The sequence below is a fragment of the Ambystoma mexicanum genome, chromosome 9 (assembly GCF_040938575.1).
Source record: "Ambystoma mexicanum isolate Mex_15411 chromosome 9, UKY_AmexF1_1, whole genome shotgun sequence".
In the NCBI taxonomy this organism is placed as follows: Eukaryota; Metazoa; Chordata; class Amphibia; order Caudata; family Ambystomatidae; genus Ambystoma; species Ambystoma mexicanum.
The window spans coordinates 1554899089-1554927009 of record NC_090931.1 but is presented as its reverse complement, the minus strand read 5'-3'; the positions used below and the strand labels follow the sequence as shown (position 1 = coordinate 1554927009).

The 27921-nt window shown below is 45.7% G+C and overlaps 1 protein-coding gene across 1 annotated transcript in view; it reads left to right on the top strand.

The window, feature by feature from the left end:
- LOC138489514 (zinc finger protein 658B-like) overlaps positions 1–27921 on the top strand; it is a 573438-nt gene that overhangs the window by 258139 nt on the left and 287378 nt on the right. The window contains exon 3 of the mRNA XM_069617256.1: positions 14873–15903. Coding sequence (XP_069473357.1) covers positions 14873–15903 — 1031 coding nt within the window. The remainder of the gene's footprint in view (positions 1–14872; positions 15904–27921) is intronic.

Here is a 27921-nt window from a genome sequence, read left to right as displayed (position 1 = left end):
TTAAAACTAGACCATTATTACCTGGGGAACTGATCAGCCCCAGGTTTGAAGATCCATATGAGGTGCTGTTCTGTACTCCTCTCGCCGTCCATATGAAGGAGTTAGATATTGGGTGCATCTCTCGGATGTCCGAAGAGCACCTGAGACAAGGCAAAGTTTAGTAAGGACATAGCCAAAGAATAGACATTTTTAGGATCCTTGCCAGGGTGATGTGCACTGGCACACGCCTGATTTTCTTTTTCTTTTTTCCTTTTTCTTTTCATTTTTTCTTTTTTCTTTTTTATCTTTTATCAATTTATTTAGATTGTTCAATTTCTTGAAAGGTCCAGAACCCGGTCGGCCCTGGTGGAAAAAGGGTCTCCCTCTTTCCCTCTCTCCCCTTCTCTCTCCTGCTCTCTCTCTTTCCCTCCTCTCTCTCGTGCTCTCTCTCTTTCTTTCTCTCGCTCTCCCCCTCTTTGTCTTTCACTCTTTCTTTCTCTCTTTCCTTCTCTCTCTTTCTTTCTCTCTCCCTTTCTCCCTCTCTCTATCCCTTTTTCTCACCCTCTCCCTCACCACCTCTTTCATTCTCTCTCTCTTTCTCACTCTTTCTTGATAACCTTTTTTCTCCTCTCCAGGAATAAGCAAAGATGGCTGACCGACCTCTCTGTTATGTAGGGATTAAGTTAAAACACATTACATTTGTTCTAGAAATTATGTAGTGCCTCTTTTTAGTACTATGTTTTGTATGATACTGGTTGTGGTTGTTGGAGTGGATGAAGGGATGTCTGTTATATGGGGTGGCCATATAAAGGGGGGATGGACTGTTGGAATAAAATGCTAATATGTCTATAAAAAAGGAAATACAAAATGGCTCACTTTTTACCAGCCACCCCTACAGGTTTTCTTAGACGAATGAAACGGGGAGTATGAATGGCGTGTGATTTATATAAGGGGTTGGGCTTTGGCACTATTTCTGACGTCCAGAATGTAGAAACATTGAATAGCTGCTACTCTGATATGTGCATTGCAGGAAGGAATATAATCAATGAAAGCCATTACGTGTGTGCACACATCAGGGGCTCCTAAGGTTTTAGTGCCCAATTATGCCTGGTACATCGTGCTCTATAGGGGTTAAAGGGCACATTCCAGGCACACATCGTGCAGTTGAGGAGCATTGATCTAGACCCAGTGTTATGCAATGGTAACACAAAATACAGCTAGTATCTAAAAGGACCATATTTCTCCTTGGGAGGCTACTCAAATGGCAATGGCAAATGGCAGGGCACCACAGTGACGTGCCAGGCAGATGGACTGATCGAGTACAGTGGAGAAGCAATATCCTAAATAGAGACTTTGTGCGCAAATATGGTCCCAGCACATCACAAGGCTGACATGGATTGCAACAATGAAGGGGCCAGTGCTAGTACATAGAGCCATAGACTCAATGAAGGAACAGTTCCTGGTGGCGCAAACACACAGTGCAACCACACTCTTGTGATCCCTGATATGACGAAAGGTACAGCAGCAGTGATGGATTACTACTGGGTTTGTGGCCGACAAGCCTACCTGCACCTCCTACTATATTGGAGGGGCAAGCGTTCACTGGCCTCCCTGCACTCAGTGCTACTAGTAATCCTGTAAGAACACCCGTAAGAAATGCCTGTCGCTGTGACAGCAGCCACTCTAGCACCTAAAGAAGCAGAAAGAAGCTTGCAGATCACACAAGAATTTGGTATGTTGCTGCCAGAAAAAGACTATTTCAATGGTGGGGAAGGAAGAAGAGATCAAACTGTCTCAAAAGACTGTTCTGCACTGCTCAGAGGAATACCTGATGAGTATCGGCTTTTTTAGCTCAGCAGAGACTTTCTTTTTGATCTTTTTTTGCTCCTGGAGTACAAGCAGCTGCTGCACTTTAATACCCCCGGAGAATTCTCAGAATGGGTCACTATCCCACGTCATCAAGGTGGTGCACAATCTAGGTGTTAAAATGAAGAAAGAAGGGGGAGTTCAGAACACAGATTGGCTATTGCTTGCCTTTGATTGGGTCTCGTCATGGTTGGGGGCAGCAGTAAAACTACTGGTGCCTGTGATCGTGTTTTTCCTGGTTCTCTTCTGCACGTGCCAATTGGGTCTCCGATGATGTGTTCGTATAGTCCCTAGTAGTGCAAAGATGATGGTATCAATTGGGGTACCTAAAACACCTTGCCATAAAATAAACAGCAAAACTCAAAAACTGATATATTCCGGGGTTGTAAATATGTGGGGTTGGGATGAGTTTGTTACTGTAGAAGTAACAAAAGGGGGGAATGTTTGGAAGTAGCTAGTGCCTTTCTTCATTCCCAAGCTTCCCAATCGCTTTATAATTAGGCAAGACTACTGTTAACTGTTTTCTAAGCACTGCAAGAGTCCAGGAGGGAGGAGGGTCACTAAATGAAGATAGTTAGTATTTGAATAACCATTACCTGGATACACTTATAAATGTTATTTTATATAGTTTTAAAATCTCAAAGCATGGTAAACAGCAGAATTCTCTGTGCCAAAAAGAATGCAGCTTGTGCTAAAAATAGACTACAGGCATTGCTTGGGGGCTGGCTTGCTCTGGCAGAGCACAGGAGGTAACTCAGCAGCTGTTCCTGAAGGGGCCCATGAGGGACCCTCAGATGTGGAAACAAGGCACAGTCACCACACTCGAATAGATACGCCAGACACAAGGTTCTATTCCCAAATTCTGGGGTTTATTGCAATACAAAGAAGTCCCAGTTCGCCAAATGGTCCCATGCCCCGCGACGTGTGTCTAACAGACCTCGGGGGACGCAAGAGAAGTGAAACGTACATCAGTTACATATATACAAAACAAGCACCTTACAATCAGCAATGACACAGTATGACACATTTGATGCCACCCCCAATTCTTTTCCCTTTGAATTAGAGGCGATGATTGACCAGTGTGACAAATATTACACCTTAGACCACCATATTTAGTAACGGTTTGCAATCTTCAATTTTACAGACATCATTCTTTATTTGCGAGAACACAGCGTTTCTGTTTTTCATGGGCAAGCTGCGCATAGGAGACTGGCACATACCAGACCTCACTATCTCTTAGTTTCGAATCTCGCTCTAGAGGTCAGCCCGCTCTCCAGGGCCTCACTGGGCTTAGAAAGGGGGGCCGTAAAGAAGAGCATAATTCAACTCTTTAAATGCTAATTTTGTACATTGCTATTCTTTCAGGAGACTCGCTTGCATTTGTGTACTGATTAAATGCCTTCCTCCCTGTCTTCAAGGATATGTGAGGGAGGGAATCAGGCATTTCTGTCTGGCTCTCCAGTGCCAGTGTAATGTTTCAACATGTTTCTTAGCCTTGGACCATTGAAGCGAAATAATATCTACAGCAAAGCAGTTTTACATGAGGCAAAGTAGCATCGTTAGAGAGAGCAGAGAGAAAACACAATGGCGATTCTGGTCATCTTTAAATGGCCTCACTCTAGTTGAACTAATAGCTACGTAATAACTAATGAATATATATTCTTAACACTGTAAATTAGGTGGTTGGTCTTCGGCCAACCAATTATCATTCATTTCCGGACCCTCAAGGGGTGTTTGATTTTTCTGGACTGACAACTCCTCCTCTTGGCCGTATGCCAAACGTCTCATCCATACATTGTATCCTCTTCCGACCACGTATTTGGATTAGATTCAGAATCTGATTCAAATTCTGACTCATGTACACTTGTTGTCTCCTCGTTATTATTATCAATATCAATTGCCATGAATTCTTTAATGGTTTCAGATTCATTACTATGGCAAGTGCTTGATTTAGTAATGTTTTTTTGTTTCATCATTTGTACACATTCTTCGCTAATTTCAGTACATAATATGGGGAGACAATGTATGCAACAACAACATGTTACGAATATTCCTAGGATTGCTACTAGGATTGCAAATAGCGTCCATCCCCAGGACTGCAACACTTCCCAGAACCAGGAGTTTATGTTCAATTCCCAGCCACCTTCAGGGGGGTGGAGATCAGAGCTTAACACATGCAATTTTCTTATCGCCTCAAAAATCGTGGGGGAGGAGTCACTTACAAATACGCAACACGCTGATCCCACGATTGTGCAAACACCGCCGCGATCAACTAAGATTATATCAAGAGCCATTCTATTTTGCAGTGACATTAATCTAATTCCTTTTTCCTCGAGAGCCATATTATATAATATGTCAGTTGTTCCATTTATTGTTTCTTCTAATATCCTAGACAGTCGTCTTATGTTATAAGAGTTTATTGCCTGGCCCCAAAATGGTACAAATGATTTCGCTATGTCTTCTGCAAGGAACCCATCCATACTATTCCGTTGAGTTTGTGACCTACTTAGTTTGGCAATATCCGCTGTCTTTGAAAGAAACACCCCAGGAAATAGGAATCCCAAATAACAAGTGCCCCCCCCAGTTTCTAGGTAACCAAGGATACGCTTTTTCTCCACATATAAAATATACCGGATCTCCCACATATATTGGTTCCACTTCTTTATCAAGGCGTGCTATATTCCTACATCTAGTGAATGTCCCTACCTGAAAGGAGCCCATCTTTCTTAAACAAAAAGGGACAGAACGTGGATTATAATTTACTGTATAGGAAGGGGGCTCCGCATTTGTATTCCCCTGTGGGTTCATGTGGAACGTGATCACAGAAGTTTTATAAGGTACAGACAATCTATCCTGTGGCATTATTGCTGGTGTAATTAATCGTCTTTTATGGAACATGGAGCAACCCACCGTTTTCATAATCACTTCCTCGAATTCATGCATATTTGTTTTATCTAGTTGACCAGTTTCACTTTTGTTCCATTTCCCATAGTATAGGGCGCTTAGAGAGGCATAGCATGCGGAAGTCAATGGCAGGGGCTGTACATACCATCCTATTCCTTTGCCACCATGTTGAGGCAAATGGGCACAAACCCAGCAATTGTTTTTTCTTAGGATTGAGTGTGTCATATTCATTATTAATAGCAATGTGTTGTTCCCATATCATTCCCTATGTCTCTCTTCCATTGGGGACAAGGTATAGGAAATCACATGGACTGGGCTTTCTGTTGTGGAAATGTTCATAATGGGCAAGAGTACTTCAAGAGGGTGCATTTCCTCTAGGTACCATAACACTGATATGGTCAACACTGGGGCTAATATACTCATTATGCACATTACTATGGTTAGACCCAGCATACAATTCTTTTTAACATGTCCTTTTTCCGCCTTTCTATGTACTACATTTAACTCGCTATCAGCATTGGTGCAGGAGGGGGCATTTGCTCGTTCAGACATTTCTTTTCTTCCTTATTCTTCTGCTGTGCTTGTCGTGAATATCTCTTGTTCATGTGCTTCCCAGGATGTTGACAGAGTTCAATCAATGTCTACAATCTTTTTATGCCAGTTTGCTATCTTCCTGGATTGCTTTTTCATTTGGCAAGGCCTTCGTGCATTTTCGCATTGCCCTAGAGTTTCAGAGCAGCCTCCTTTGTACCACGTGCGCCCCGCTTGTTCACTTGGGTTCCTGAAACATGGATTTAGCCCCGAGGAGTTGCGTTTCGTGAGCTGTCTAACTTGCACAACTCTTACGCCACCCTCCTCTAGGCCTCCGGTTCCCACTTCATCCGAAAATAGGAAACAGAGGCAAGAAATTCACCAAGAGATGAAAATGTGATCACTCCTTCTTTCTGCTCCGCAGGTTGTACCGTTTTGCTCCTGGTACCGTGTGATCAACAAATAGTGCGGGTGAACTTCCTTGCCCGAGCTTGGAGTCAGCCTGGGGCACAATGGCAGATGATGAGGGGTGCCCCAGCGACAATGCAGGCTGTGGTGCAACAGAAGATGGTGGGCGCCACAGAGCTATGCGCTTGATGTCGGCCAGCAGAGATGCAGAATCTGCTGGACAACGTTGAGGCACTCTTTGCTCTTCTGTTTTTATGGCAATCTCATCAGGCTCTGTTTCACGATCAGGCAACTTCTGTGGCAAAGGACTGGCAACGACCTTTTCCGTTTCTGGAACCGCTGCTGTCTCCTTCTGGTCTTTGTCCCGATCAGTTGACATGTCGAATGGCGATGGGACTTTCTTGGCGTGCGTGGCATGAATCCACGCCTTGTGTCCATCCACGCGTAGTGCTGCCTGCGTGGTGAAAAGTACCTGATAGGGCCCATGCCACCTGGGTGCCAGTGATGTTTTCCGTTCATTGTTTCTGACTAGTACCCAGGTTCCTGGCTCTAATGCATGTCCTGAACCAGTATCCCGCACCGGTAATGCCTCCTGCACCTGCTGATGAATCAAACACAGTTTTTTTACTAACAGATTACAGTAAATGCTGAGTACAGGGTATTCTACCTCTCTCATTCTCCTAGGCTGGGGTGCGCACCACACATTCGCCGGCCCATTATGATTTCATAGGGGGAGAGCCCAGTTCTGGCCTGCACTGACGTTCGCATACACAGTAACGCTATTGGTAATGCATCTACCCAACTTAGTTTGCTGCCTGCACAGATCTTGCTGATTTTGGACTTCAGGATTCCGTTATGCTGTTCAATAAGACCGGCCGAACTCGGATGTCTCGAACAATGGAATCTTTTATCGATCTGTAATCCTGCACAAATCTGCAGTATCACTGCACCTACAAAGTGCGGACCATTGTCCGACCATATGACACGGGGTAGACCAAAACGAGAGAAATACTCTTTTAGCATTACTTTTGCCGTGCTCATAGCTGTGCAATCTTTCAAGGGATATGCTTCCACCCATTTGCTGAATGCACATATGATCACTAGAACGTACTTCAAATTTTGGCATCTCTCCATTTCTATGAAGTCAAAGTGGATCACTTCGAATGGCATAGAGGGATGTCCGAAACTTCCTGTTGGAGTCACTGTTCCTTTTCCCACATTGTGCTGTAGGCACGTAATGCAGTTTTGTACTAACCTCTCGGGATTCTTTTTTATGAGGGGATTTTCCCAGACTGTGGCTAAATGTTGGACTATTTTCTTTGCACAGATGTGTGTGGGACTGTGAGCCATTGTAACCATTGCGTTTACATAAGCATTTGGCGACATCCAATTCCTGCTTTTCTTGTCCACCCAGCAACCCTCCAAATCCAATTCTGCAGAGCCCTTGGCCCATCCCTGTATTTCGTCGGTGGTAGCTTCCGCCTGCATTTCTTTAACAGTCACAATTCCATTTTCTATCATGCATTTTCTTCCTCCGATTGTACTGTCAACATTTTTGTATTCAAATCAGTGGCAGTCTGTTTCGCAATCTTGTCTGCAAATGTGTTTCCTTCTCCTACTTTACATGTCACCTTTTTATGCGCCTCGCATTTCACTATTGCCTGGTGCTTTGGACACGTAAGTGCAGACAGCAATCGCACAATCAGAGGGCCATGTTGAATTCTAGCCCCATGGGATGTTAAGAAACCTCTCTCGGCCCATAATCGGCCAAAGTTATGGACTACGCCAAAGGCGTACTGGCTCTCAGTATAGATATTTATGCTCAAGTTCTCTGAAATTTCACAAGCTCTTGTTAAGGCAATTATCTCTGCTGCCTGGGCAAAGTTATAAGGAATTATTTTACTCTCCACAACGCTTTTTAATGTCGTAACAGCATATGCGGCAGTTGATGTGCCGTCAGGTAGTTTATAACAGGAGCCGTCACAAAACAGTTCGCCTTCTGGTTCTTTTAGTGGTGTGTGACTCAGATCAATTCTCCCTTTTGTTTCTTCCTCAGTAACCATTAGGCAATCATGGGGAGGCAATTCAGTCCCACCACTGTTTTCCCCGGGCATTGGCATTAATTCTGCTGGATTCAAAGCGCTACACCTCATAATTTGGAAGTGGGGCGCGAACAATATAATTTCATATCTAGTCAATCTAGCAGAGGTGAGGTGTTGCGTCTGCGTTCTATTGAGTAGAACATCTATGGCATGTGGCACCATTAAAATTAAGGTGTGCCCCAAAACCATCCCTTCTGTTTGTTTCACTGACGCAGCAGCCGCTGCAACAGCTCACAAACATCGTGGTAGTGCATGCGCTACAGGGTCCAGCGCAGAAGTAAAATAGCCGCACGGCCTATTTCTTCCACCTTGTTCCTGTGTTAAGACAGACAATGCGCATCCTTCATTCTCATGCACAAATAGCCTAAAAACCTTTTCATAATTTGGTGTGCCCAAAACTGGAACAGAACTCAAAATGGTTTTTAGCGAATCAAATGCTTTCTGACATTCTTCATTCCATTGCAAAGGCACCACAGCATCCTTTTTTGTCAATTCCACCATTGGTTTCACAATTAAAGCGAAGTTTATAATCCATTGACGGCAATAAGAAGCCATCCCTATTATCGCTCTCACACCTTTCTGTGTTGTTGGAATAGGAATACCAGAAATACTCTTTATCCTCTCTGGCGTTAATCTTCTCCCTTCCTTTGAAAGTAGGTAACCCAAATAAGCTACTTCTTTCTGACAGTACTGGAATTTCTTTAGGCTTGCTTTATGGCCATGCATAGCTAGATGAGTCAATAATAGAACAGTACCTTCTTTACATATCTCCTCCGTGTCAGCAGCGATTAGTAAATTGTCAATGTATTGTAGCAACACACAGTCTGCTGGTAATTCTAACATGTCTAGCTGTTCTTTCAATGCTCTACTGTATATATTCAGACTTTCAGTATAGCTTTGTGGAATGCTAGTAAATATGAATGATCGTCCTCCTAGAGTGAAAGCAAATAAATACCTGCTTTCTTTGTGTACTGGAATGCTGAAGAAAGCGTTTTTTAAAAATCGATAACACTAAAGTATTCTGCTGACGCAGGGATCATTGACAAAATCGTAGTGACATCTGGCACTAACAGGAATTGGGGGTCTACCACTTTGTTCAGTGCACGGAGATCAATTATGAAACGGTACGGTACCTCATTACCCCCTTTCTTGTACACGGGAAGAATGGGACTGTTACATACACTACCTGTAATCTCTCAATCACTCCCAATTTCACCAAATCAGAAACAATGCTTTTCAATCCTTTTTCTCCTTCTGCTGAAATTTTATACTGCGGAATATGTGGTAGCGTTATTCCTTCTTTTAATGTAATTTTTACTGGCTCTATTTTGAAGCATCCCACATCATTGTCATTCACGGCCCAAATGCAAGTTGGTACCTTACTGAATTCCCCTGATAAAGGTTCTGCCACAAATTCAGAAGTCGGCATAGTCTGGGGAGAAATAGTCAAAAATACCCCATCTGGTGAACAATGTATAACTGCACTCAGTTTTTTCAATAGGTTTAATCCTAAAAGATTCTCCCCACAATGCTCTGTTAAAAGAAATGGACAATGTTCAGTAAAAGGCCCCATTGTCACTGCTACTGATTTGGACTCGGGGTTTATTACTGGGGTACCTGCAAACCCTACTGAGATATTCTGTCGCCCTGACAGAGGTATGTCTGGAACCAAGTGATGATCTATCGAGCACTTTTGTGCCCCCGTGTCTACGAGGAATCTATGCTCTTCATTCCCAATTTTCCTCTCTACGTAGGGTCCTTTCTGATTCACGGGAATTGACACTGGGTCCGACCCCTGTCCTGGGCTGTCCTATTGGGGTAACAACACATCATCCGATGTGTAGTCACCACTGTTATTATAGTATGCACCTGTCTGGTTATCAAAAATGTCCCCCCCTCTCCCTCTACTTCCCATTTGTACACCCTGCTGATTTTGACTTTGAGTAGTTTGATTCAGAGCCTGGCCTTGATTCTGTGCACCATTCCCAGGATTAGTCTGGTGCTGCTGCATATGATTTCTGTTGTGACCATTTGTTCCCGGGTGCCCTCTGTGAGGCCTTCTCTGACTATATCCGCCTCTATTTTGCAAATGCGGACATTGTGCCCGCCAGTGTCCTTCCTCTCTGCAGTATGCACATTGGTTTAATCCCAAAGTCCCTCCATGCATATTCGAATTTCCCCTACTCTGTGCATTTCCCCTTCCCCTGTTGTGTCCTGCTATCTGCTGGAGTAACACCCCTACTATCGTCCGCAGAGCTTCTATTCTTATTTGCAAAGGGTACTCATTACATATCTCATTTATCTCCCCTACCGAAGTCCTAGGGCTTGACATCCATCTCATTGTTTCCCGCACACACACCTGCAATCTTTGTCTATCACCTATCTGTCCTGGTGGCGGCAAAGATTTCTGCATATACAGTCCTGATGCTTTCTTCCTGCCTCTCTCAATATTCTTTCTCCTATTTCCCGGTGTGGCGAGTACTTCAGAATACTCTTCATCCAATTCATTCTTTATTTCAAACAGTTGCTTCACATGCTCTTCTATTTCTTCATCTCTCCCTCTACAACGGGCTAATGCATTCAAATCCAACAATCGTTGCGGTGGTCACTTCCCAATTAACTTTTTCCATTGTCCCGACAAATATTCCCCCATGCATTCCAACAATATCTGTCTTTCGTTATTCCTTCTGAAGTCATACAGTGACGCTAGCGTGGATGCCCCATCATTCTCGTATATTCCACCTGTTCTTGCAGCTCACGCTTTCTCTCCTTACTGATCGCGCTGCGAGTTACTCTCGTACATTCATTCTGCTCAATTCCTTTCATGGGAGGGGCAGTCGGAACAGTGGCACCCTCTTGATCGGGACGTACGGAGGGGGCAGTGAGAGTGGGATACGTCTGCTGGGGCTGTGGTTATTGCGAAACACTCGGGGCTGGCTGGCTAGTGGGCAGTGCAGTGTCTGATGCAACCTGTGGCTGTGCTGGCGTTGGGAGGGGCTGAGCAACGGGATGGGGTTGAGCGACGGCTACTGACGTAGTCTGTTTAGTTTCACTCCTCAGGCCCTGTTTTGTTTCAGTTAAAATTTTGTTTATTAATTTGTCCGATGAGTGTAGCTCTCTTTGTGGATATATTTTTTCTATGCTTAATTCATCGCACCGTCTTGTCTTTCTCAAGCTATTACTCCACTCCTCCTCCTCCTTCTCCTCAGCTTTCTCCGCCTTTGACTTATACCTGCGCGCATGTTTCACTCTTCTTCTAAATCAGAGCATTGCTTCCCTCCTCCAGTCCCTAAGATATGATATGATATGATATGGCATTTGTAACGCGCCTATACACAAGTGTTTCAAGGCGCGACGAGGCAGGGAGGGGGAACAAGGGGAAGACAGACAACGATCCTACTAGGCCAGGTGTCATTTAGATCGCGAAAGTGCAGGGGTAGGAGGAGGGAAAAGTGCAAGGGGAAGGGGAGGGAGGGAAGTGCAGTACACGGTAAGTAGAATAAAAAATAAATAATAGGGCCAGCTGGTGGCAAGTGCAAGGTAAGTGCAGACAAGTGCTGGGGAGGGGGGGCTGTAGGGATACAGAGACAGTCCCGCAGTGCAGGGGTTGCCAGAGAGGCAGTGCAAGTGGAGAGTGGCTGGGCCAAGGACCGAGGTCGGAGAGAGTGGCCCAGTTGTAGATTCAGTGCAGTTACAATGAAGAATTTAACAGGGGAGAGGGAGAGAGAAAGCAGAAGCAAAGAGGAAGGTTTTGAGGTGCTTCCGGAACCGGAGATTATCAAGTGCCCCAGGGCGTGCTCTCTTACTTATCAACACCTTTTCCAGGTTATCTATACGTTCCATCTCAAAACTCCCATCCCTCGGCCACTGAAGATTTTCCTGTTTTCTGGTTTGTTTATGCCAAGTTTCACAAAACATTATCGCTCCCATACCATACTTTACGTACATATCATAAGCCGGCGTTCCTCCCGGTGGTACTTCCTGGCCAGTTTCCAAAGATTGTTCGCGTAGCGGAAAAATCCTGCTAAGGTGGACAATACCCCAGGCATTTTTTAACCTTTCCCTTGGCTAATCAAACGTACTCTGGGTGTTTGATTTTGCAAAATCAACTCTCAACCAATATCAGGATTACTTACGAATCGGGGCACAACTCACCTGATTAGTCAATTTGTCTTTTCAAGACACAATTCGTCCGTATACTGACGCAACCAATGACATCGTGTCTGCGTATCTCGGCTCTGCCTCGTTTTGGGACCCTCGCCTCCTTGTTCGCTGGCCAGGAACATCGATCAGGGATCAGCGGTGTGCAGATCTGCAAAGGAGTCTCTCATCGCTTTTCCCAGGGGTGCCCCGTACACCTCTTGATCCCGGCTCGATCGCTCCCGTCCTCGCCGTTCTTACCGCCTTCCTTATTTTGCAACGTACATGATGGAACAAGTGGGGGAGGGTCCCTATTCGGGCGCCATCTTGAAGGGGCCCCTGAGGGACCCTCGGATGTGGAAACAAGGCACAGTCACCACACTCGAATAGATACGCCAGATACAAGGTTCCATTCCCAAAATCTAGGGTTTATTGCAATACAAAGAAGTCCCAGTTGGCCAAATGGTCCCATGCCCCGCGACGTGTGTCTAACAGACCTCGGGGGACGCAAGAGAAGTGAAACGTACATCAGTTACATATATACAAAACGAGCACCTTACAATCAGCAATGACACAGTATGACACATATGATGCCGCCCCCAATTCATTTCCCTTTGAATTAGAGGCGATGATTGACCAGTGTGACAAATATGACACCTTAGACCACCATATTTAGTAACGGTTTTCAATCTTCAATTTTACAGACACCATTCTTTATTTGTGAGAACACAGCGTTTCTGTTTTTCATGGGCAAGCTGCGCGTAGGAGACTGGCACATACCAGAACTCACTATCTCTTAGTTTCGATTCTCGCTCTAGAGGTCAGCCTGCTCTCCGGGGCCTCACTGGGCTCAGAAAGGGGGGCCGTAAAGAAGAGAATATTCAACTCTTTAAATGCTAGTTTCGTACATTGCTATTCTTTCAGGAGACTCGCTGGCATTCGTGTACTGATTAAATGCCTTGCTCCCTGTCTTCAACGATATGTGAGGGAGGGAATCAGGCATTTCTGTCTGGCTCTCCAGTGTAATGTTTCAACATGTTTCTTAGCCTTGGACCATTGAAGCGAAATAATATCTACAGCAAAGCAGTTTTACATGAGGCAAAGTGGCAACGTTAGAGAGAGCAGAGGGAGAAAATAAAATGGCGATTCTGGTCATCTTAAAATGGCCTCACTCTAGTTGAAATAATAGCTACGTAATAACGAATGAATATATATTCTTAACACTGTAAATGAGGCGATTGGTCTTCGGCCAACCAATTATCATTCATTTCCGGACCCTCAAGGGGTGTTTGGTTTTTGTGGATTGACATTCCCTGTCCATCAAAAGCCCATGCAGACTAAAAAATATTCAATACACGACATACGGAGTAGTATGGAAAAAAGGTTTTTGAGGAGAATTACTGGACCAGATAACATATGAGTATATGAGTGAAGTGTTGAGAGTATGGCGGGACGGTGTGTTTATATATAAAGGTTTATAATATAGAAAATGATGCTAAACAAGACCTACAATGTATTCCTGCAGAGGCAGCAGTATGTTAAGTAGGTTGTAACCTGGCCATGCAAGAATGGAGACTGCAGAATCCCTTGTAAGGCAAGAAGAACAGTTTTGGATGAGCTGTGCTGGAATCCAGTGACCAAGCTGAACAGTATATAAAGGTGCCTGCTTGCCATCAGTCGGAAGGAGCCTGCCAGGGAAGAAGGACAAAATGCTGGTCGGGGGGGCAGAGTCGTTTGCCCCCCATTCTCATCTTTGTACAGATTAAAGTTTGTTATCCTTGCAAGATGACTCTTGGCCTTAATTCCCTCAAGAGGTGCTCTTACTGTGGTGGGAGCGTGATTAGGAGTACCCCAGTAAGTTGGGCTACCTTTCACTAGCACCCATCCACTTGCCTGCTCGACATTGGTAGCTAGTAGGGACCTGGCCACCCCTACCCAACTTTGCTTTGGCTAAAATGCACATACGCATTGTAAAATCCCCTGACTCATTTCTCATACATGGACTTTGGCCCCAGAGGGTGTTCAACCTGCAGCGCGTTGGGACCATACCAATGGTAAAAGGTGCTTTACACGTGACTTATGATGATATGAATATACCGGTTTGATCACTGCTGGTGGTTCAGCGCCTTCTTTATTATATGTATTTTTGCCATGGCACATATTTCTTATATGTGTCTTAAGGTTAGAATAAATGTTTATTAAATATATATTTTTGTCTTTTGTTTATGCAACATCTAGGGCAATGCGAAGACTAAAGTTGATTTTCACTTTAATTTTAATATTTTTGCCAGTACTAGGAGAGTGGGTGGTTTTAGAACCTGTCAGTGAAAAGCATTGAACTCACTTCTGTTTCATTACAGTGAATTCAGGTTTCACGTTTATGTATGTGACCTATTCTGCAATTGCTTCCTATTATTCAACCTGTACTTTCACACCATCAGAAGCTTTTCCCCCCAACCTTCATTAACTCTGGAGATGAAGATTTGCGCATTTGCCCTTTTATGCTACTTCTCGTGCTCTGCCCCCATCTAGATGGACCTGTCGTAGAAGGCCTATATCAATAATAAGTCCTCTTGGAAGAATCCCCTTGTCCCTCTGTTCTGATTTCCTGCCAGTGGCTCAAGGCTCCTCGGAGAATGGTCTCTCTTCTGGTCAGGCCTGGCTGAAATTCCAGAGTCATGCATTTGATTGGTAGTGTCTAAATGGCCCTCTGGGAGTCAGGGGGAGCAGAGATGCTGATATTCCTATAAGCCCAATATCAAATGTTCCTGGGGCTGGTCCGAGATGGGTGCATTGACAATATATGCTGTAGTGTAAGAGCTGGAATCCATAACGTGCAAGAAACACACAGGCCAAACTCACAGTAAGGGCCTAAGTCTATTGATTGATTTAATGGCTGTATGATGACAGAAAATAATACCTATCTCTGCTTCTTTCAACAGAAAATGGGGACATTACCGAAACAGAGAGCCTGCAAAGGAGCCCAAGAAGATGTTCATACTGCGATCAGCACTTTACCATGAATTCCCAACTCAAACTCCATATGAGTACCCACACGAAGGAGAAACCGTGTACCTGCAATGTCTGTGGGAAGGGATTCAAGAACATATCTACTCTGATTATACACAAGAGATCCCACACAGGCGAGAAACCATTCCAGTGCACAGAGTGTGAGAAAAGTTTTGCTTGCAGCTCAAATCTGCACCAGCATCAGAAGAGCCATACTGGTGAGCGACCCTTCCAGTGTACAGAGTGTGAGAAAAGCTTCACTCTGAAGTCCCATCTGTGCACCCATCAGAAGATCCATACTGGGGTGCGACCATACAAGTGTACGGAGTGCGAGAAAAGTTTCATCCTTAAGCCACATCTGGATAGCCATCAGAGAATTCACACTGAGGAAAAGCCCTATGAGTGCACAGAGTGCAAGCATAGGTTTAGTCACTCCTCAACGCTGAGAAGGCATCGGAGGAGCCATACCGGGGAGAAGCCCTATGAGTGCATAGAATGCAAGCAAAGATTCAGCCACTCCTCAACTCTGAGCAGCCATCAGAGGGTTCATACCGGGGAGAAGCCTTATGAATGCACAGAATGTGGGAAGCACTTTAATCAGGGATCTTCCTTAAGGATACATCAAAGATCCCACATGGAGGAAAGGCCGTACCAGTGTACAGAGTGTGATAGAAGCTTCTGTCGGAGCGCCTATCTCTACAACCATCAGAATATCCATACTGGGGAGCGACCATTTGAGTGCATGGTATGTGACAAAACCTTCACTCAGAGTTCATATCTACACATCCATCAAAGAGTCCATACAGGGGAGCAACCTTATCAGTGTACAGTGTGTGGGAAGCTCTTTGCTCAGAGATCTCATCTCAACACTCACCAGATAATCCATACAAAGGAGAAGCCCTATGAATGCACACAGTGCAAGAAGCGATTCAATCGCTCCTCAACTTTGAGCATGCATCGGAGGGTCCATACCAAGGAGAAGCCCTATGAATGCAGAGAGTGCAAGAAAAGATTCCGCCACTCCACATCTCTGAGCAGCCATCTGAGGATTCATACCGGAGAGAAGCCCTATGGCTGCAGAGATTGTGGCAAGCACTTTAATCAGGCATCAGCCCTAAGGATGCATCTAAGAACTCACATGTAATTTAATGTATTGCATTAATTATTGTTTACTTTTGTAGGGTAAGCCACAAAAATCAATAATAAAAATAATTCAAGGTGCGCAGGAGCAAGAAAAAACAATGTTTATTACAGGCAGCCATGGCTGGGAATAATTTGAAAAATCATTAAACGAGGAATACAAAATGGTGGTGTTCTATAGTACAAAGTAGAGTGACATTGCAAAACATTGTTTCAGAATACTTTGAAAATACTGTTCGCTGATTGGTCATTCATGGTTGCTCTATAGGGGAATCTATGCAATCCCTAGCTCTATTGGCCTATCCTATCCCTCATGACGGTTCTGGTAGCTACATCATACTAATGACTTCATGGTGGTACCATTTAGTTTCACAGACTTCTGATTGGATAATCAACATGTTATTATATTTCGTTCAGTCTTTTAATATTTGATTGGTGGGGCTCCTGAGGTCATCCTGGGGTGGGCCGCTTCGGTCATTGACCAATGAAATTGTGAAGTGTGAACAGTGTGGCAACAATTTTATTTTTTGCATCCTGTTCTCTTGAGAATTAAACATTGGCACCATCTTACCATTCTCACCCTTTGAGCTGCTTTAACTGGCAGCATATTATTGCAACTTCTCATTAGAAGCCTGTAACGCCTCCCTTTCCCCGGGGTTCTGTGCCTGGCAGCATATTATTGCAACTTCTCATTAGAAGCCTGTAACGCCTCCCTTTCCTCGGGTTTCTGTGCCTGGCAGCATATTATTGCAACTTCTCATTAGAAGCCTGTAACGCCTCCCTTTCCCCGGGGTTCTGTGCCTGGCAGCATATTATTGCAACTTCTCATTAGAAGCCTGTAACGCCTCCCTTTCCCCGGGGGTTCTGTGCCTGGCAGCATATTATTGCAACTTCTCATTAGAAGCCTGTAGCGCCTCCCTTTCCTCGGGTTTCTGTGCCTGGCAGCATATTATTGCAACTTCTCATTAGAAGCCTGTAACGCCTCCCTTTCCTCGGGTTTCTGTGCCTGGCAGCATATTATTGCAACTTCTCATTAGAAGCCTGTAACGCCTCCCTTTCCTCGGGTTTCTGTGCCTGGCAGCATATTATTGCAACTTCTCATTAGAAGCCTGTAGCGCCTCCCTTTCCTCGGGTTTCTGTGCCTGGCAGCATATTATTGCAACTTCTCATTAGAAGCCTGTAGCGCCTCCCTTTCCTCGGGTTTCTGTGCCTGGCAGCATATTATTGCAACTTCTCATTAGAAGCCTGTAACGCCTCCCTTTCCTCGGGTTTCTGTGCCTGGCAGCATATTATTGCAACTTCTCATTAGAAGCCTGTAACGCCTCCCTTTCCCCGGGGTTCTGTGCCTGGCAGCATATTATTGCAACTTCTCATTAGAAGCCTGTAACGCCTCCCTTTCCTCGGGTTTCTGTGCCTGGCAGCATATTATTGCAACTTCTCATTAGAAGCCTGTAACGCCTCCCTTTCCTCGGGTTTCTGTGCCTGGCAGCATATTATTGCAACTTCTCATTAGAAGCCTGTAGCGCCTCCCTTTCCTCGGGTTTCTGTGCCTGGCAGCATATTATTGCAACTTCTCATTAGAAGCCTGTAGCGCCTCCCTTTCCTCGGGTTTCTGTGCCTGGCAGCATATTATTGCAACTTCTCATTAGAAGCCTGTAACGCCTCCCTTTCCTCGGGTTTCTGTGCCTGGCAGCATATTATTGCAACTTCTCATTAGAAGCCTGTAGCGCCTCCCTTTCCTCGGGTTTCTGTGCCTGGCAGCATATTATTGCAACTTCTCATTAGAAGCCTGTAACGCCTCCCTTTCCTCGGGTTTCTGTGCCTGGCAGCATATTATTGCAACTTCTCATTAGAAGCCTGTAACGCCTCCCTTTCCTCGGGTTTCTGTGCCTGGCAGCATATTATTGCAACTTCTCATTAGAAGCCTGTAACGCCTCCCTTTCCCCGGGGTTCTGTGCCTGGCAGCATATTATTGCAACTTCTCATTAGAAGCCTGTAACGCCTCCCTTTCCTCTGGTTTCTGTGCCTGGCAGCATATTATTGCAACTTCTCATTAGAAGCCTGTAACGCCTCCCTTTCCTCGGGTTTCTGTGCCTGGCAGCATATTATTGCAACTTCTCATTAGAAGCCTGTAACGCCTCCCTTTCCTCGGGTTTCTGTGCCTGGCAGCATATTATTGCAACTTCTCATTAGAAGCCTGTAACGCCTCCCTTTCCTCGGGTTTCTGTGCCTGGCAGCATATTATTGCAACTTCTCATTAGAAGCCTGTAACGCCTCCCTTTCCCCGGGGTTCTGTGCCTGGCAGCATATTATTGCAACTTCTCATTAGAAGCCTGTAACGCCTCCCTTTCCTCGGGTTTCTGTGCCTGGCAGCATATTATTGCAACTTCTCATTAGAAGCCTGTAGCGCCTCCCTTTCCCCGGGGTTCTGTGCCTGGCAGCATATTATTGCAACTTCTCATTAGAAGCCTGTAACGCCTCCCTTTCCCCGGGGTTCTGTGCCTGGCAGCATATTATTGCAACTTCTCATTAGAAGCCTGTAACGCCTCCCTTTCCTCGGGTTTCTGTGCCTGGCAGCATATTATTGCAACTTCTCATTAGAAGCCTGTAACGCCTCCCTTTCCCCGGGGTTCTGTGCCTGGCAGCATATTATTGCAACTTCTCATTAGAAGCCTGTAACGCCTCCCTTTCCTCGGGTTTCTGTGCCTGGCAGCATATTATTGCAACTTCTCATTAGAAGCCTGTAACGCCTCCCTTTCCTCGGGTTTCTGTGCCTGGCAGCATATTATTGCAACTTCTCATTAGAAGCCTGTAGCGCCTCCCTTTCCTCGGGTTTCTGTGCCTGGCAGCATATTATTGCAACTTCTCATTAGAAGCCTGTAACGCCTCCCTTTCCTCGGGTTTCTGTGCCTGGCAGCATATTATTGCAACTTCTCATTAGAAGCCTATAACGCCTCCCTTTCCTCGGGTTTCTGTGCCTGGCAGCATATTATTGCAACTTCTCATTAGAAGCCTATAACGCCTCCCTTTCCTCGGGTTTCTGTGCCTGGCAGCATATTATTGCAACTTCTCATTAGAAGCCTGTAACGCCTCCCTTTCCTCGGGTTTCTGTGCCTGGCAGCATATTATTGCAACTTCTCATTAGAAGCCTGTAACGCCTCCCTTTCCTCGGGTTTCTGTGCCTGGCAGCATATTATTGCAACTTCTCATTAGAAGCCTGTAACGCCTCCCTTTCCCCGGGGGTTCTGTGCCTGGCAGCATATTATTGCAACTTCTCATTAGAAGCCTGTAGCGCCTCCCTTTCCTCGGGTTTCTGTGCCTGGCAGCATATTATTGCAACTTCTCATTAGAAGCCTGTAACGCCTCCCTTTCCTCGGGTTTCTGTGCCTGGCAGCATATTATTGCAACTTCTCATTAGAAGCCTGTAACGCCTCCCTTTCCTCGGGTTTCTGTGCCTGGCAGCATATTATTGCAACTTCTCATTAGAAGCCTGTAACGCCTCCCTTTCCTCGGGTTTCTGTGCCTGGCAGCATATTATTGCAACTTCTCATTAGAAGCCTGTAACGCCTCCCTTTCCCCGGGGTTCTGTGCCTGGCAGCATATTATTGCAACTTCTCATTAGAAGCCTGTAACGCCTCCCTTTCCCCGGGGTTCTGTGCCTGGCAGCATATTATTGCAACTTCTCATTAGAAGCCTGTAACGCCTCCCTTTCCCCGGGGTTCTGTGCCTGGCAGCATATTATTGCAACTTCTCATTAGAAGCCTGTAACGCCTCCCTTTCCCCGGGGTTTCTGTGCCTGGCAGCATATTATTGCAACTTCTCATTAGAAGCCTGTAGCGCCTCCCTTTCCCCGGGGTTCTGTGCCTGGCAGCATATTATTGCAACTTCTCATTAGAAGCCTGTAACGCCTCCCTTTCCTCGGGTTTCTGTGCCTGGCAGCATATTATTGCAACTTCTCATTAGAAGCCTGTAACGCCTCCCTTTCCTCGGGTTTCTGTGCCTGGCAGCATATTATTGCAACTTCTCATTAGAAGCCTGTAACGCCTCCCTTTCCTCGGGTTTCTGTGCCTGGCAGCATATTATTGCAACTTCTCATTAGAAGCCTGTAACGCCTCCCTTTCCTCGGGTTTCTGTGCCTGGCAGCATATTATTGCAACTTCTCATTAGAAGCCTGTAGCGCCTCCCTTTCCCCGGGGTTCTGTGCCTGGCAGCATATTATTGCAACTTCTCATTAGAAGCCTGTAACGCCTCCCTTTCCTCGGGTTTCTGTGCCTGGCAGCATATTATTGCAACTTCTCATTAGAAGCCTATAACGCCTCCCTTTCCTCGGGTTTCTGTGCCTGGCAGCATATTATTGCAACTTCTCATTAGAAGCCTGTAGCGCCTCCCTTTCCTCGGGTTTCTGTGCCTGGCAGCATATTATTGCAACTTCTCATTAGAAGCCTGTAACGCCTCCCTTTCCTCGGGTTTCTGTGCCTGGCAGCATATTATTGCAACTTCTCATTAGAAGCCTGTAACGCCTCCCTTTCCCCGGGGTTCTGTGCCTGGCAGCATATTATTGCAACTTCTCATTAGAAGCCTGTAACGCCTCCCTTTCCTTGGGTTTCTGTGCCTGGCAGCATATTATTGCAACTTCTCATTAGAAGCCTATAACGCCTCCCTTTCCCCGGGGTTTCTGTGCCTGGCAGCATATTATTGCAACTTCTCATTAGAAGCCTGTAGCGCCTCCCTTTCCCCGGGGTTCTGTGCCTGGCAGCATATTATTGCAACTTCTCATTAGAAGCCTGTAACGCCTCCCTTTCCCCGGGGTTCTGTGCCTGGCAGCATATTATTGCAACTTCTCATTAGAAGCCTGTAACGCCTCCCTTTCCCCGGGTTTCTGTGCCTGGCAGCATATTATTGCAACTTCTCATTAGAAGCCTGTAACGCCTCCCTTTCCCCGGGGTTCTGTGCCTGGCAGCATATTATTGCAACTTCTCATTAGAAGCCTGTAACGCCTCCCTTTCCCCGGGTTTCTGTGCCTGGCAGCATATTATTGCAACTTCTCATTAGAAGCCTGTAACGCCTCCCTTTCCCCGGGGTTCTGTGCCTGGCAGCATATTATTGCAACTTCTCATTAGAAGCCTGTAACGCCTCCCTTTCCCCGGGGTTCTGTGCCTGGCAGCATATTATTGCAACTTCTCATTAGAAGCCTGTAACGCCTCCCTTTCCCCGGGGTTCTGTGCCTGGCAGCATATTATTGCAACTTCTCATTAGAAGCCTGTAACGCCTCCCTTTCCTCGGGTTTCTGTGCCTGGCAGCATATTATTGCAACTTCTCATTAGAAGCCTGTAACGCCTCCCTTTCCTCGGGTTTCTGTGCCTGGCAGCATATTATTGCAACTTCTCATTAGAAGCCTGTAACGTCTCCCTTTCCCCGGGGTTCTGTGCCTGGCAGCATATTATTGCAACTTCTCATTAGAAGCCTGTAACGCCTCCCTTTCCTCGGGTTTCTGTGCCTGGCAGCATATTATTGCAACTTCTCATTAGAAGCCTATAACGCCTCCCTTTCCTCGGGTTTCTGTGCCTGGCAGCATATTATTGCAACTTCTCATTAGAAGCCTGTAACGCCTCCCTTTCCTCGGGTTTCTGTGCCTGGCAGCATATTATTGCAACTTCTCATTAGAAGCCTGTAACGCCTCCCTTTCCTCGGGTTTCTGTGCCTGGCAGCATATTATTGCAACCTCTCATTAGAAGCCTGTAACGTCTCTCTTTCCTCGGGTGTCTGTGCCTGGCCTCATGTGATGTGCTCTCGGCCCTTTGCTCTGGGACTGTGCATCTGTTGGAAATATGTGCGTTTTTACCACTGTATGGACATTTAGTCTGTGGCTAAAATCGTTTCTGTAATTCATTGAGGTGTCCTAATCGATGTACACCATATATTGCCTTCTTCTGTGTTGAACTATCGCCTTTGGACCCTCCTTAGCCCTGTATACTGAGTCCTCTCTGGGCTGAGAGATTGTCATCCATTGTATGTGTCTCCACTCCTAGGTGGATGTTTTCCTACAGGGGGCAATGTGCTTCTTCTGTTTGAATGACTCTGTCCTGTGCATGTTTCTGCCCATAGTCTTGTCCTCGCCAGGGCTGTGACCTTGTGTTAGTTTTCAGAACATGGGCAGAACCTTCAGTAGTTGTTTGTTTCACTTGCTGAATATGTGGGACCGGATTGAGCATTCTCATTCTTAGCCAATCCATACATGGCTCCCCTTGAACTCGCAGACCCTGCTTCTGTTAGCAAGTCTAATTAAGTCATGTTTCCTTGTGTTGTGCCTGGGAAATATCTTCACTTCATACTTCTAACCAATCGCTGCACGACTTTACACCGTGCTCAAGGCTGCTGGCCTTGCCAGCGCATTCTTCACGCACTCTCTTGAACTGACTGCCTTTTGCTGTGAAAATGTCTTTAATGAATTGAGGCCTGCTATTCAAATGGCCCATGTATAGCCTTCCATCTTGAGGCCTACTAAATTTAAGGTACCTATGAAGCTTGTGTGTCTTATGTGTGCCTTTTGCTGTGAAAGTATCTATTTTTTTAATCTTCTTTATTTATAATTTCCAAACAAATTCAAACATGGAAGGATAATAGCATAAGAAGAACAACAAAAACAGCTCTAAACCTTCCCATAAAACCCATTACAGTAAACATTTCTCAGAATGAGATACATGGAAACAAGCAATAAAGAGAAAAACAAGAACACGAACCAAATGAGAGTCAAATGTATAGCATGAGTGAACAAGTTCTTTGAGAGAAAATAATTAAATAATTAAACATGAACCAAAAACATCTGAGCATCAAGATGAACCCAATGCCATGACCTATAGACAAGAGGACAAAACACCACAAACAGATACAAAAAAAACCCTCAAACCTCACTTCCTTCATCCTGTGTTACATTACCATACAAATCACTGAAAGATTTCCATAAAGACCAAGAATCCCTTTCTTTACCCTGTTTCTTGGACAGAACTAATTCAAATTCCGATAATACAATCACATCATTAATCCAATCCTCGATAGTTGTTTTTTTCCTAGATTTCCACACTTTCATGAATTGTTTCACTGCTACTACAAATCTCTTATTTATCCAACACCCATACAAACGAGTTTTCAAACAACAACCTCTTTTTGCCAATAACAAAACCTTAAAAGGTTCCCTTGGAAAGGAAATCGATAAAGTGATATCCGACCTATCCTATACCTGTGAAACTATCTTTAATGACTTGAGGCCTGCTATTCAAATGGCCCATGCAGAGCCTTCCATCATAGTGGAATCTGTGGAGTATTACAAAACTCGAAAAGGGACGTCGACAGGGCGTGCCAGTAATACAACCCCTAGTGTGATGTCCACTGTACCCATGGTCCTTCACACATTGAGGTCCCTTCCACCATCATTGACAGACGCTTACTCAGGGATTTCCTAGATTGGCTAACACCATTGATTGAAAAATAATTAGTTATTCTTTCTATTCTTTAAATCAATGACTTCGACAACATCTTCGGCGGTGGAAACGACGAATATTCCGACAAGACCTTGATTTGATGCACCCTTTAGGCCTTGGAAGGCTGCCCTGGGCCTTGGCCCACACAGCAGCGAGAGTGCGGGAGAGGACATTTCTTAGGGCTCTACTAAGAGAATGCATATCCCTCTTTAAACTCTTTACTTTTGCCTTGCTGCCTTTCCATCTAATTATGGAAAACACCCCATTTACATTTTGCCCAAGTTGCAATAAAATGTTCCCCTGGGTAGACAAGCACCGGGTGTGCAACCTTTGTCTTGCATGGCACCACGACGAGGGCCATTGTCTAGCTTGTAAACTCTTCAAGCCGAAAACGCTAAAGGACCGAAAGACCAAGCGTTGGGCCCACCACGCCATGCAGGCCGAGGCCGCTGTGGACGTGGAGGGTGCTTCCAGTGATAGCAGCATTGCCATCTTTTCGGACGACAAAGGCGATGGGGAACCGATCAATTCCCACGTGCTAGCCCCCCGACCCAAATAGACAGGCCGGCTTCTGTGTTACGGGGACGGCACCCGGTGGCGGTACACACACAGTGCAACACACACCAAACACATACCCTGTGGCCGAAAGTCGACGACACCTTCGTCCATACGGCCACAGTGTCAAGGGGCAGGTCCACAAGCTCCCTGTCCTCTTGGCATTCTAGATCGCCACATGACAGGCCCCAAAGTCGTGTGAAAAACGCAACGTGGACGCCGTGCCTAATATAATGGCAAAAATCCGAGTGTTGGAGGACGCAGCTTCGGCCTGTCTTTATGCCGAGCTTCAACATTTTACTCCAACGTCGAAATCTGCTAAAAGCACCAGTTCGTCAACCTTATCCAAACTGGTCCAAAAACATGTCCAAGAGATGCTCCTTAAGGGAAGAACGTCGAAAAACATTCCTCCTAAAGCCATCCATCCTCCAAGACTCACCATTCCCACAAGTAGAAGGGTAGTACACTCCACAAGGAAAGGGGTATGGCTTCCCAAAGGGAGGGTACCTTAGCAGGTGCTTCAAAACACAAACAACCAACTCAAGAAATACCACAAACACCCATCTCTATACCAACTTCAACTACTATACCTAGCTCCTCCCAATGGTCCTTTGAGGACATTAATAGAGAATTTGCAGAATAACTTTCATGGCAGATTTCCTATGAAAAGAATCCACAGGCAGTACACAGCCTACATAATATGCCAGCCACTACTGCACATCCACCTCTCAACCCCCAGCAAAAAGGCAATGCCCAGACACCCTCTTACTCACTCTATATGATACCTATTCAGACACTGAACAACAGGATACCCAAGGGGAGTGGGGAGAACAATTTTACGATGAGGACAATGAGGAGGACTTTTACATCATGGCCTCTCCTGATCATCTTGATGCAGCAGTGGCAGATTCACCTGTGGACAATCAACCCCAGTTCAATGATATGCTCATAAAGGCGGCTGAGCATTTTCAAATCCAAACCCAAGAGACACAATTGGATAAAGATTTTGTGGAAGACATATTAGGGGATAAGAAAGCTGTGACCCCATTTATTCCCCTCCTCCAATCTATACAAAGGAGAATGCAGCCATCACTAGGGACGCCAAGCCAAACGTGGGCTGTGAACCCACATATTGAAAAGATTTTCTGCCCTACACCTACTGACTCACTTTACATAAGGGGTCAACTTAAACAGACTCGTTATTAGTGACCAGTTCACGAAAGATGGCAGGAACACTGCTAGCGTCTTCTGAAGCACCACCAAACAAGGAACGCAAGTAGCTTTACACTCTATGGAGAAAGGTCTCCACCTCAGCGGCCTTTCAGACAAGGATTGCAAACAATACCACATTGTTGGCGAGTTACAACTGCCACAAGTCGGATGTGGTTGCGAGACTAATGGCATCAGCACCTGAACCCATCAAGTCATAACGATCCCTCGCAGTTGCGGAAATCAAACTACATCCTGAAAAACAATTTGGATGCCACAGATAACGCAGGCAGAATCGTCGCTGAGGGGATAATATTGCAACACCATGCATGGCTTCGCCAGTCGGGGTTCAAACTGGAAACGCAGGTGACTCAAATAAACATGCCTATACAGCCAAACGTCCTGTTTGGGAAAGCCTTTGAGGATGCTTTAAAATCGGCCAAAGAAGAGTATGACACTCTTACATCTTTAGGCAAACTAACCAATAAACCACCAGGACAAAGAGGCGGTAGCAATTTTCGTCGCTTCCGAGGAAACAAATCACACAGGTGCTCCTGTTATGGCCAAGGCCATAGATCATCCTGGGGAAACAATCAGGGACAGGCTTTGCAGGGTTTCCAAAGAGGCCAGCGCAGATCTCGTGGCCAAGGGAGGTCCTCCACTTCCAGAGGTGGAGCAAAACCTCCTAAACAATGACCACCCACTTCAGGTCCCCTCCCATGCCTCTCCAGTCGGAGGGCGAATAACACACTTCACCCACGCATGGGAGGGAATCACCTCAGACAAGTGGGTGCTATATACCGTGGCAGACGGTTGTTGCATGGAACTACTTCAATGACCTTCAAACAATCCCCCGCGTCAAAGACCAACTACGAAGGAGGAGAAACGCATCCTCGTGGAAGAGGTCGCAACGCTGCTGCTCAACGGCGCCATCGAAATCCTCCCAGCAAACCAGATAAACAAGGATATCTATTCAACTTACTTCCTTGTGCCAAATAAAGATCTAACAATGTGCCGAGTATTAGACCTACGCCCTGCAAACACCTATGTCAAGCCAGAAAAAATCTGCATGACAACGCTACAAGAAGTAATCACACAGCTAAAATGGGGGGACTACATGGCAACATTGGATATGAAAGATGCCTATTTTCATACTTCAAGGTTCCCAGCACACAGAAGATTCTTGCATTTTAAGATAGCAAACCAGCACTACCAATTCAAGGTGCTACCCTTCGGCATAGCTTCTGCTCCAAGGGTATTCACCAAGGTACTGGAGGTAGTGGCAGCGCACCTGCGCAGGGAGGCAATCCCAGTGTACCCTTACCTGGACGACTGGCTGATTACAGGGGAGTCTCCCCAGGTTTGCAGGCTAAACACTCAAAAGAACTATAAACCTTCTCTTCCAATTTGGTTTCTCAATAAATGACAAAAAATCAAGCCTTTTACCAAGTACAACCAACCAGTTCGTAGGAGCTGTCCTAAGCACGGAAGAAGGGTTGGTCTTTCCATCAAAGAAAGGGTCCAAAACATGTTACTGCAAATACCTGAGTATCAAGCTGGTCACCAGATAAGCGTACTCAACGCAATGTGTTTGCTTGGCATGATGGCATCTTGCATTTACCTGGTCCCACACGTGTGCTTGCGCATGCGTCCCCTGCAGGAGTTGTTGGCGAAACAGTGGTCTCAGGCAAGCGGGATGATCTAGTGGTCGTTTTGCCAACACTAGTACAAGCCCTTCGCTGGTAGACAAAGGAGAATCGGTTGAAGGGAAAACCTTTCCAGGATCCGGCGGTGCAAGCGGTAGTAACAACAGACGCATCACTCTCCGGGTGGGGGAGCACATCACCTTCATCTCACAGCACATGGTCTGTGGACTCACATCAAGGCACAGAACCACATCAACCTGCTAGAACTTCTAGCTGTATTCAAGGCGCTTCAGGCATTCAAAGCACAGCTGACAAATCAGTCGGAACAGATCCTAACCGACAGCACTGTTATGTTCTACATCAACAACTCGGGGGGCACACATTCTCCTAATCTGTCCAAGCTAGCACAAAAAAACTGGACATGGTCACTCAAATGGGGGATGTTCCTATCCTCCCAGCACGTTCCAGAAGAACTCAACACACTAGCAGACTCGCTAAGCAGAGATCCCCTTCCAGAGGAACAAGAATGGCAACTAGACACAAATGTAGCAGACCACATCTTCTCACAATGGTGTTTCTCCACAACAGACTTGTTCGCTACAAAAGAAAACAAGCAATACTCAGACTTTGCTTCAGGTTTCCCCAACGAGACTCCAAGGGGAACGCCCTATAGATGAGCTGGTCAGGGAAATTTGCTTACACTTTTCCCCCAACTCCTCTAAGGAACAGGATGGTGAACAAGATTCACAGAGATCAGATGACGCTCATCCTAGTTGGTCCCATGTGGGCTAGATAACCATGGTATCTACATCTGCGCAAACTGGCGATGTGTGACCCCATCAAACTCCAGTGCCAGACCAATCTGCTGACCCCACACATGGGAATAACAGAACACCCTCAACCTCACTCAATGAACTTGGCAGCATGGCTCCTGAGGTCAGAGAGTTTGGTCAT